Source organism: Oncorhynchus masou, chromosome 32, assembly GCF_036934945.1.
Source record: "Oncorhynchus masou masou isolate Uvic2021 chromosome 32, UVic_Omas_1.1, whole genome shotgun sequence".
Taxonomy (NCBI): Eukaryota; Metazoa; Chordata; class Actinopteri; order Salmoniformes; family Salmonidae; genus Oncorhynchus; species Oncorhynchus masou.
The window spans coordinates 90763975-90776474 of record NC_088243.1 but is presented as its reverse complement, the minus strand read 5'-3'; the positions used below and the strand labels follow the sequence as shown (position 1 = coordinate 90776474).

The 12500-nt window shown below is 45.7% G+C and overlaps 1 protein-coding gene across 1 annotated transcript in view; it reads left to right on the top strand.

The window, feature by feature from the left end:
* unc5a (unc-5 netrin receptor A) overlaps window positions 1-12500 on the top strand; it is a 303882-nt gene that overhangs the window by 224585 nt on the left and 66797 nt on the right. Inside the window, exon 11 of the mRNA XM_064955880.1 lies at window positions 4200-4433. Coding sequence (XP_064811952.1) covers window positions 4200-4433 — 234 coding nt within the window. The remainder of the gene's footprint in view (window positions 1-4199; window positions 4434-12500) is intronic.

Below are 12500 nucleotides of genomic sequence, written 5' to 3'. Positions count from 1 at the left end.
GAGCGAGAGAAGAGAGATGGGGAGGGGGACAGAGGGAGAGAGAGAGAGGAAGAGCGAGAGAGAGAGATGGGAAGGGGGAGGGAGGGAGGGAAGGTGGGAGAGAGAGAGGTAGAGCGAGAGAGAGATGGGGGGGTGGAGGGAGAGAAAGAGAGGTAGAGCGAGAGAGAGATGGGGGGGTGGAGGGAGAGAAAGAGAGGTAGAGCGAGAGAAGAGAAGACAGGCTATGTGCACACAAAATGAGGTGGAAACTGAGCTGCTCTTCCTAACCTCCTGCCAAATGTAAGACCGTATTAGAGACACATATTTTCCGCTGATTACACAGACCCACGAAGAATTCGAAAACAAACCCAATTTTGATAGCAGCAAGATGTGTGACCTGTTGCCACAAGAAAAGGGCAACCGGTGAAGAACAAACACCATTGTAAATACAACCCATAATTATGAATATTTATATTCCCTTTTGTACTTTAACTATTTTCACATCATTACAACACTGTATATAGACATAAAATGACATTTGAAATGTATTTATTCTTTTGGAACTTTTGTGAGTGTAATGTTTACTTTTAAATGTTATTGTTTATTTCCCATTTGTTTGTTATCCACTTCACTTGCTTTGGCAACGTTAACATGTCTTTCCCATGACAACGTTAACATGTGTTTCCCATGACAACGTTAACATGTGTTTCCCATGACAACGTTAACATGTGTTTCCCATGACATTATCGCCCTTACATTCAATTGAAATTGACAGACAGACAGACAGACAGACAGACAGACAGACAGACAGACAGACAGACAGTTAGACAGACAGACAGACAGACAGACAGACAGACAGACAGACAGACAGACAGACAGACAGACAGACAGAAAGAGAGGGATTAATACTGACAGTATGGTTACTCAGACAGGAAGAGAGGGATTAATACTGACAGTATGGGTACTCAGACAGGAAGAGAGGGATTAATACTGACAGTATGGGTACTCAGACAGAAAGAGAGGGATTAATACTGACAGTATGGGTACTCAGACAGAAAGAGAGGGATTAATACTGACAGTATGGGTACTCAGACAGAAAGAGAGGGATTAATACTGACAGTATGGGTACTCAGACAGGAAGAGAGGGATTAATACTGACAGTATGGTTACTCAGACAGGAAGAGAGGGATTAATACTGACAGTATGGTTACTCAGACAGGAAGAGAGGGATTAATACTGACAGTATGGGTACTCAGACAGGAAGAGAGGGATTAATACTGACAGTATGGGTACTCAGACAGGAAGAGAGGGATTAATACTGACAGTATGGGTACTCAGACAGAAAGAGAGGGATTAATACTGACATGGGTACTCGGCAATGATGTTTAGGCCAAGGTATGTATCGTTTTTTTGGGTGCTCTAGGGCAACGGTGTCTAGATGGAATTTGTATTTGTGTTGCCATGGTGACTGGACCTTTGTTTTGGAACACCATTATTTTGGTCTTGCAGAATCTGTGCAGAAGATGTTGGTGACAGAAGCACCAGATCATCAGCAAACAGTAGACATTTGACTTCAGATTCTAGTAAGAGTGAGGCCGAGTGCTGCAGACTGTTTTTAGTGACCTCGCCAATTCGTTGAAATATATGTTGAAGAGTGTGGGGCTCAAGATACATCCCTGTCTCACCCCACAGCCCTGTGGAAAGAAATGTGTTTGTTTTTTGCCAATTTTAACCCCACACTTGTATAGCAAATTGATGGAAAGCGGAAAGGGGGAAAGGTGTGCAGGGTGAATATGTGGTCTGTCGTACGGTAATTTTGTAAAAAGCCAGTTTGACATTTGTTCAGTACATTGTTTTCGCTGAGGAAAGGTACAAGTTTGCTGTTAACGATAATACAGATTATTGTGGTCAAATTTGTCTCAAACTTTGTGGATTACGGTGATCAGTCCTTGGTTCCAAAATATTTTGGAAGATGCCAGAGCTACGCATGAAGTTAAAGAGTTTAAGTATTAAGCCAATTGGAATTTGTGGTCTGTATATTTAATCATTTCATTTAGGATACCATCAACACCACAGGCCTTTTTAGGTTGGAGGGTTTGTATTTTGTACAGTAGTTCATTCGATGTAATTAGAGAATTCAGTGCGTTCTGGTCTTTAATAGTTGATTCTAAAATGTGTATTTGATCATGTACAGTGGACAAAAAAGTATTTAGTCAGCCACCAATTGTGCAAGTTCTCCCACTTAAAAATATGAGAGAGGCCTGTAATTTTCATCATAGGTACACTTCAACTATGACAGACAAAATGAGAAAGAACATTTCCAGAAAATCACATTGTAGGATTTTAAATGAATTTATTTGCAAATTATGGTGGAAAATAAGTATTTGGTCAATAACAGAAGTTTATCTCAATACTTTGTTATATACCCATCTATAGCATTTCCTAATATTATTCAGTTCCTTTGACTTCATGATTGAGTATTGCTCTGTTTAAGTAGACTGTGATTTTGCTGTGGTCTGATAGGGGTGTCAGTGGGCTGACTGTGAACGCTCTGAGAGACTCTGGGTTGAGGTCAGTGATAAAGTAGTCTACAGTACTACTGCCAAGAGATGAGCTATAGGTGTACCTACCATAGGAGTCCCCTCGAAGCCTACCATTGACTATGTACATACACAGCGTGTGACAGAGCTGCAGGAGTTGTGACCCATTTTTGTTGGTTATGTTGTCGTAGTTGTTGTGTGTAGGGTGGCATATGGGGGAGGGAATGCTGTCACCTCCAGGTAGGTGTTTGTCCCCCTGTGTGCTGAGGGTGTTAGATTCTTCTCCAGTTCTGGCATTTATGTCACCACAGACTAGTACATGTCCCTGGGCCTGGAATTGATTGATTTCCCTCTCCAGAATGGAGAAGCTGTCTTCATTAAAGTATGGGGATTCTAGTGGGGGGATATAGGCAGCACACAGGATGACATTTTTCTCTGTTGGGATAATTTCCTTTTGAATTTCTAGCCAAATGTGAAATGTTCCTGTTTTTCTGTCAGTTGAGCTGTAGCGTGTCCTATCAGTCTGTTGAGCTATAGCGTGTCCTGTCAGTCTGTTGAGCTGTAGCGTGTCCTGTCAGTCTGTTGAGCTGTAGTGTGTCCTGTCAGTCTGTTGAGCTGTAGCGTGTCCTATCAGTCTGTTTAGCTGTAGCGTGTCCTATCAGTCTGTTGAGCTGTAGTGTGTCCTGTCAGTCTGTTGAGCTGTAGCGTGTCCTGTCAGTCTGTTGAGCTGTAGCGTGTCCTGTCAGTCTGTTGAGCTGTAGTGTGTCCTGTCAGTCTGTTGAGCTGTAGCGTGTCCTGTCAGTCTGTTGAGCTGTAGCAGGTCCTATCAGTCTGTTGAGCTGTAGCAGGTCCTATCAGTCTGTTGAGCTGTAGCGTGTCCTGTCAGTCTGTTGAGCTGTAGCGTGTCCTGTCAGTCTGTTGAGCTGTAGCGTGTCCTATCAGTCTGTTGAGCTGTAGCGTGTCCTGTCAGTCTGTTTAGCTGTAGCGTGTCCTATCAGTCTGTTGAGCTGTAGCGTGTCCTGTCTGTTGAGCTGTAGCGTGTCCTGTCAGTCAGTTGAGCTGTAGCGTGTCCTATCAGTCTGTTGAGCTGTAGCGTGTCCTATCAGTCTGTTGAGCTGTAGCGTGTCCTATCAGTCTGTTGAGCTGTAGCGTGTCCTATCAGTCTGTTGAGCTGTAGCGTGTCCTGTCAGTCAGTTGAGCTGTAGCGTGTCCTATCAGTCTGTTGAGCTGTAGCGTGTCCTGTCAGTCTGTTGAGCTGTAGCGTGTCCTGTCAGTCTGTTGAGCTGTAGCGTGTCCTGTCAGTCTGTTGAGCTGTAGCGTGTCCTGTCAGTCTGTTGAGCTGTAGCGTGTCCTGTCAGTTGAGCTGTTTCGGCAGGTGGAGTAGACAACTCTCTTCACATTTCTCTTGTCTCTCCCTCTCTCTAAATCTCTTTAATCCAATATTTACTGGGTGTTACATCTCTTCTTTCTCTCATCTTAGTTCTTCTTTCTCTCCAGAATCAGTTTTGTTGCCAGGAAACTAGAGTCCTCTTTCATGTGGTCTGAATTATTTAGTTGATTGTTAAAGTTCTATCACTGTCCACACATGCACCCTGACCCCACGACCACACACACCCTGCCGATGACCCCACGACCACACACACCCTGCCCCTAACCCCACACCTCTCTCTCTATCCCCAGGACGTCTTGATGATGGGGGAGGAGTTGATCTCAGAGCCATATTACTGTCAGTTGGAGGCAGAGACGTGCAGAGTGTTCTCGGAGCAGTTGGGTCGTTTCTCTCTGGTGGGAGAATCTCTAAACATGTCCGCAGCTAAGCGTCTCCGTCTGGTGCTCTTCTCTGACGCATACTGCTCTACCCTAGAGTATAACATCAGAGTCTACTGCATGGATGATACACAAGATGTCTTCAAGGTAAGGAACCTAGATACACACACACCTTTGGAACCCCACAGAGGTGTTGTTTCATCCACACACCTTTAGAACCCCACAGAGGTGTTGTTTAATCCACACACCTTTAGAACCCCACAGAGGTGTTGTTTAATCCACACACCTTTAGAACCCCACAGAGGTGTTGTTTCATCCACACACCTTTAGAACCCCACAGAGGTGTTGTTTAATCCACACACCTTTAGAACCCCACAGAGGTGGTGTTTAATCCACACACCTTTAGCACCCCACAGAGGTGGTGTTTAATCCACACACCTTTAGAACCCCACAGAGGTGGTGTTTAATCCACACACCTTTAGAACCCCACAGAGTTGGTGTTTAATCCACACACCTTTAGAACCCCACAGAGGTGTTGTTTCATCCACACACCTTTAGAACCCCACAGAGGTGGTGTTTAATCCACACACCTTTAGAACCCCACAGAGGTGGTGTTTAATCCACACACCTTTAGAACCCCACAGAGGTGTTGTTTCATCCACACACCTTTAGAACCCCACAGAGGTGTTGTTTAATCCACACACCTTTAGAACCCCACAGAGGTGTTGTTTCATCCTGTCTGTTAAAGGCTGATTTTACATCCTGACTGAAATGTGCCTCCCGGACACTCGAGCTACCTAGAGTGTGTGTGTGTGTGTGTGTGTGTGTGTGTGTGTGTGTGTGTGTGTGTGTGTGTGTGTGTGTGTGTGTGTGTGTGTGTGTGTGTGTGTGTGTGTGTGTGTGTGTGTGTGTGTGTGTGTGTGTGTGTGTGTGTGTGCGCGCCCAACTTAAATGAACACCCCCTATGGGCCCTTGTCAAAAGTGGTGCACTATATAGGGAATATGGAGGCGTTTGGGAAGAGCCAATATGTGTTCTGAGTGGTTAACGTATCTGTTAAAGAAATGTCTCGCTGTGTAACGACTGATAGAGCTGTGTGATATCGAGATTACCAAACAGCAGGACTTAGTGTTAAATCAACCTGTAAAAACGACAACTCCATAGAGAGGCTGTGGCCTACCACAGGAACAGGATGAGGAGACTGAGTGGCTAATGCACTCTGGGGCCAGGGGGGAGACGGGGAAATAAGAGGAGAGGAGGAGAGAGGAGGAGAGAGGAGGGCATAGGAGAAGAGAGGAGGAGAAGAGAGGAGGGGAGAGGAGGAGGGCATAGGAGAAGAGAGGAGGAGAAGAGAGGAGGAGAAGAGAGGAGGGGAGAGGAGAAGAGAGGAGGAGAGGAGGGCATAGGAGAAGAGAGGAGGAGAGGAGGGGAGAGGAGAAGAGAGGAGGGGAGAGGAGAGGAGAGGAGAAGAGAGGAGGAGAGGAGGGCATAGGAGAAGAGAGGAGGAGAAGAGAGGAGGAGAGGAGGGGAGAGGAGAAGAGAGGAGGAGAGAGGAGGAGAGGAGGGGAGAGGAGAGGAGAAGAGAGGAGGAGAGAGGAGAAGAGAGGAGAAGAGGAGGGCATAGGAGAAGAGAGGAGGAGAGGAGAGGAGGAGGAGAGGGGAGAGGAGAAGAGAGGAGGAGAGGAGGGGAGAAGAGAGGAGAAGAGAGGAGGAGAGGAGGGCATAGGATAAGAGAGGAGGAGAAGAGAGGAGGGGAGAGGGGAAAGAGGAGAGTGAGTGGAGGAGACATTTTTGCAAATGTATTAAAAATAAAAACAGACATACCTCATTTACATAAGTATTCAGACCCTTTGCTATGAAATTGAGCTCAGGTGCATCCTGCTTCCATTGATCATCCTTGAGATGTTTCAACAATCTGATTGAAGTCCACCTGTGGTATTTTCAAATGATTGGACATGATTTGGAAAGGTCTATTTAAGGACACAAAGTTGACAGTGTATGTCAGATCAAAACTAAGGCATGAGATCAAAGTCATTGTGCGTAGAGCTGCGGGACAGGATTGTGTTGAGGCTCAGATCTGGGGAAGGGTACCAAAAAATGTCTGCAGAATCGAATGTCCCCAAGAACACAATGGCCTCCATGATTCTTAAATGAAAGAAGTTTGGAAACACCAAGACTCTTCCTAGATCTGGCCGCCTGGCCAAACTGAGCAAACGGGGGAGAAGGGCCTTGGTCAGGGAGGTGACCAAGAACACTATGGTCACTCTGACAGAGCTCCAGAGTTTCTCTGTGAAGATGGGAGAACCTTCCAGAAAGACAACCATCTCTGCAGCACTCCACCAATCAGGCCTTTATGGTAGAGTGGCCAGACGGAAGCCACTCCTCAGTAAAAGGCACATGACAGCCTGCTTGGCGTTTGCAAAAAGGCACCTAAAGACTCTCAGACCATTTGAAACCAGATTCTCTGGTCTGATGAAACCTGGCTTAGCAGAGTAGAACACCTGTTTAGGAGAGGTGCTGGCTAGCAGAGTAGAACACCTGTTTAGGAGAGGTGCTGGCTTGCAGAGTAGAACCTGTTTAGGAGACGTGCTGGCTAGCAGAGTAGAACACCTGTTTAGGAGAGGTGCTGGCTAGCAGAGTAGAACACCTGTTTAGGAGAGGTGCTGGCTTGCAGAGTAGAACCTGTTTAGGAGACGTGCTGGCTAGCAGAGTAGAACACCTGTTTAGGAGAGGTGCTGGCTAGCAGAGTAGAACACCTGTTTAGGAGAGGTGCTGGCTAGCAGAGTAGAACACCTGTTTAGGAGAGGTGCTGGCTAGCAGAGTAGAACACCTGATAAAGAAAATGATAATCTCACGCTCTAGGAGCTCCGAGTACGAATCTCAGAGCAATATAGCACCATTAGGTGCAAAAACTCGACTCGTTGCGGCCCACTTTTTGGAATTGATCCACTCGATTTTGTCCCTACGACTTGCTCCCTTCAGTCTCAACGTAGACTTGGATCTGAAGCCATTATTGTGATTATTGTGATTTTGCTAAATGTTTGTAGGTCTGTAGCCATATTGTATCTATGACCATGGGCTATACATTGTAAATGTTTGTAGGTCTCTGTAGCCATATTGTATCTATGATCGTGGGCTATACATTGTAAATGTTTGTAGGTCTGTAGCCATATTGTATCTATGACCGTGGGGTATTCATTGTAAATGTTTGTAGGTCTCTGTAGCCATATTGTATCTATGACCGTGGGCTATTCATTGTAAATGTTTGTAGGTCTGTAGCCATATTGTATCTATGATCGTGGGCTATTCATTTATGTTTTTTATACGTTCTATTTATATCTGAGAATGAACCAATGATATCAGGCCACACCCGGACATGATTACATTCACCTGTGTGTGTCCTTTGACACGATATAAACTAGTGAACCACAGTGTTTGTCATTATACCCTGATGAAGACTGCTTGTCTGTCCAAACGTTGGATTTTAGGTTATTCAATTATTGAATCTGAGCTCCTAGAGTGTGCGGTTCTCCTTTTCTTTTTCAAGTGGATGGTGTGCCAAGACTCCAGGCTGTAGTCGCTGCCAAAAGGTGCTTCAACAACGTACTGAGTAAAGGCTCGGAGTACTTCTGGAAATGTGATATTTCATTTTTTTCAACTTTTAAATATACCTTTGCAAAAATTCAACAAAAATCTTCACTTTTAGAGTAAAGCTGTAATGTAACGAAGTGTGGAAAAAGTCAAGGATTCTGAATACTTACTGAATGCACTAAACAGCAGCAGCAACGTATGTGATTGGTCAAAAAAGTTTGTGCAAAAGGGGTCAATGCAGATAGTTAACCAAATAGCCACGCTGGTCTAACTATTTATCAGTCTTATGTCTTGGGGGTAGAAGCTGTTCAAGGTCCTGTTGGCTCCAGACTTGGTGCATCTGTACCGCTTGATTTATTTTTCTTCTCATCAATCTGCACACATACCCCATAATGACATCACAATACCCCATAATGGCATCACAATACACCATAATGACATCACAATACCCCATAATGACATCACAATACCCCATAATGGCATCACAATACACCATAATGACATCACAATACCCCATAATGGCATCACAATACACCATAATGGCATCACAATACCCCATAATGACATCAAAATACCCCATAATGGCATCACAATACCACATAATGACATCACAATACCCCATAATGACATCACAATACCCCATAATGGCATCACAATACACCATAATGACATCACAATACCCCATAATGACATCACAATACCTCATAATGACATCACAATACCCCATAATGACATCACAATACCCCATAATGACATCACAATACCTCATAATGACACCACAATACCCGATAATTGCATCACAATACCCCATAATGACATCACAATACCCCATAATGACATCACAATACCCCATAATTGCATCACATTACCCCATAATGACATCACAATACCTCATAATGACATCACAATACCCCATAATGGCATCACAATACCTCATAATGACATCACAATACCCCATAATGACATCCCAATACCCCATAATGACATCCCAATACCCCATATTGACAAAGCAAAAACAATTTTTGTTGAATTTTTGCAAAAGTATATTTAAAAGTTGAAAAAAAATGAAATATCATAAAACACAACCACAAATGTTTTAGAGATCATAAAACACAACCACAAATGCTTTAGAGATCATAAAACACAACCACAAATGCTTTAGAGATCATAAAGCACAACCACAAATGCTTTAGAGATCATAAAACACAACCACAAATGCTTTAGAGATCATAAAACACAACCACAAATACAGTTGTCAATAACAAGAAACCAAAAAGTCAAGGACACATTTTTTACCCAGACAAGGTAGTTTGTTGGTTTAGAAAATGTAACTGAAGCTATCAAATTATGCATAATATCCACTGTTAAAGACAAATAGCTACAGACAACAAAAATAATGACTGATAAATTATTCTGAATGTCCCTCTGCAACATTAGCCACACTTTCCGTATGAGACTGGTTTCTGCGGTTTTCCTGCCCTGCCACATCCACAGCTCTCGGCTGTGCTTACCTTTGTAGTCTGTAATGGTTTTCCTGCCCTGCCACATCCTGGTATGTTGACCTGTTTAAAGGTCATTGGCTACGGAGAGCGTGATCACACCCTGAACAGCTGGTGCTCTCATGCATGGTTTAATGTTGCTTGCGAGCATAGAACAAACTTGTGTGACTTGGCAGCTCACGGCTGGGTTTCCCTTCGTTATCCATGATAGTTTGCTACATCCGGCGAGCGTCAAAGCCGGTGTATTAGGATTCAATTTTAGTCCTGTATTGACGCTTTGCCTGTTTGATGGTTCGTCGGAAAGCGCAGCGGAATTTCCTATAAGCGTCCTGATTAGTGTCCTGCTCCTTGAAAGCGGCAGCTCTAGCCTTTAGCTCAGTTCAGATGTTGCCTGTAATCCATGGCTTCTGGTTGGGAAATGTACTTGCGTTCACTTTGGGGATGACGTCATCGATTCACTTATTAATGAACCCTGTAACTTATATGGTTAATTCCTCGATGCCATCAGATGAATCCCGGAACATATTCCAGTCTGTGCAAAATAGTCCCGTAGCTTAACAAACGCTTCATCGGACCACTTCTGTATTGCACGTGTCACTGGTACTTCCTGTTTGAGGTTTTGTATGTAAGCAGGAATCAGGAGGATGGAGTTATGTCAATTTTGCCAAATGGATTGCATCACTGTGTGTGGAGTAAAGGTAATCTAGAGGGGTTTTTTTGCCTCTTGTTGCACAGTTGACATGCTTGTAGAAATTCTGTTTTTCTGCATTAAAATCACTGGCCACCAGCAGTGCCTTCTTTGCGTGAGTATTTTCTTGTTTGCTTATGGCAGAACACAGCTCATTGCTAGCATATTACAGTTCTTCAGGTCCCGTTGATAGGATAGTCTCCAGCGGAGCTCATCCAGTTTATTCTCCAGTGACTGTGCATTATCCAATAGAACAGAGGGTAGAGGGGGTTTATTTACTCACCGCTGTAGTTTCATCATGGCTCCAGCACGTCAGCCTCTATTTCACCACTGTAGTTTCATCAGGGCGCCAGCACGTCAGCCTCTATTTCACCACTGTAGTTTCATCAGGGCGCCAGCACGTCAGCCTCTATTTCACCACTGTAGTTTCATCAGGGCTCCAGCACGTCAGCCTCTATTTCACCACTGTAGTTTCATCATGGCTCCAGCACGTCAGCCTCTATTTCACCACTGTAGTTTCATCAGGGCTCCAGCATATAAGCCTCTATTTCACCACTGTAGTTTCATCAGGGCTCCAGCACGTCAGCCTCTATTTCACCACTGTAGTTTCATCAGGGCTCCAGCATATAAGCCTCTATTTCACCACTGTAGTTTCATCTGGGCTCCAGCACGTCAGCCTCTATTAGACCACTGTAGTTTCATCAGGGCTCCAGCGCGCCAGCCTCTATTTCACCACTGTAGTTTCATCAGGGCGCCAGCACGTCAGCCTCTATTTCACCACTGTAGTTTCATCAGGGCGCCAGCACGTCAGCCTCTATTTCACCACTGTAGTTTCATCAGGGTGCCAGCACGTCAGCCTCTATTTCACCACTGTAGTTTCATCAGGGCGACAGCACGTCAGTCTCTATTAGACCACTGTAGTTTCATCAGGGCTCCAGCACGTCAGCCTCTATTTCACCACTGTAGTTTCATCATGGCTCCAGCACGTTGGCCTCTATTTCACCACTGTAGTTTCATCATGGCGCCAGCACGTCAGCCTCTATTAGACCACTGTAGTTTCATCAGGGCTCCAGCACGTCGGCCTCTATTTCACCACTGTAGTTTCATCAGGGCTCCAGCACGTCGGCCTCTATTAGACCACTGTAGTTTCATCAGGGCTCCAGCACGTCGGCCTCTATTAGACCACTGTAGTTTCATCATGGCTCCAGCACGTTGGCCTCTATTTCACCACTGTAGTTTCATCATGGCGCCAGCACGTCGGCCTCTATTTCACCACTGTAGTTTCATCAGGGCTCCAGCACGTCGGCCTCTATTTCACCACTGTAGTTTCATCAGGGCTCCAGCACGTCGGCCTCTATTAGACCACTGTAGTTTCATCAGGGCTCCAGCACGTCGGCCTCTATTAGACCACTGTAGTTTCATCAGGGCTCCAGCACGTCGGCCTCTATTAGACCACTGTAGTTTCATCAGGGCTCCAGCACGTCGGCCTCTATTTCACCACTGTAGTTTCATCAGGGCTCCAGCACGTCAGCCTCTATTTCACCACTGTAGTTTCATCAGGGCTCCAGCACGTCAGCCTCTATTTCACCACTGTAGTTTCATCAGGGCTCCAGCACGTCGGCCTCTATTTCACCACTGTAGTTTCATCAGGGCGCCAGCACGTCAGCCTCTATTTCACCGCTGTAGTTTCATCAGGGCCCCAGCACGTCGGCCTCTATTAGACCACTGTAGTTTCATCAGGGCCCCAGCACGTCGGCCTCTATTAGACCACTGTAGTTTCAGGGCGACAGCATATCAGCCTCTATTTCACCGTCTCTTTCTCGTCCAAGTGTCGGGGATTAGGGCGTGTTCCGGGGATTAGGGCGTGGTCTGGGGATTAGGGCGTGGTCTGGGGATTAGGGCCTCGTCCGGGGATTAGTGTGTGGTCTGGGGATTAGGGCGTGGTCCGGGGATTAGGGCGTGGTCCGAGGATTAGGGCGTGGTCCGGGGATTAGGGCGTCGTCCGGGGATTAGTGCCTCGTCCGGGGATTAGTGTGTGGTCCGGGGATTAGGGCCTCGTCCGGGGATTAGTGCCTCGTCCGGGGATTAGGGCATGGTCCGAGGATTAGGGCGTGGTCCGGGGATTAGGGCCTCGTCCGGGGATTTAGGGCGTGGTCCGGGGTCGTTGTTCTGATCTCCAGAAGCTATTTTTGGTCATAGGAAACAATGGAAGAAACATTATGTGCAAAAAAAATTACGATCAGCGAAAAAAAAAATACAAAATAGGTCAGGAGCCTGTAAAACTATGGAGGAGAGGAGAGGGAATGGGAGTAGAGGAAATGGACGGAGAGGAGAGGAGAGGAGAGGAGAGGAGAGGAGAGGAGAGGAGAGGAGAGGAGAGGAGAGGAGAGGAGAGGAGAGGAGAGGAGAGGGAATGGGAGTAGAGGAAATGGACGGAG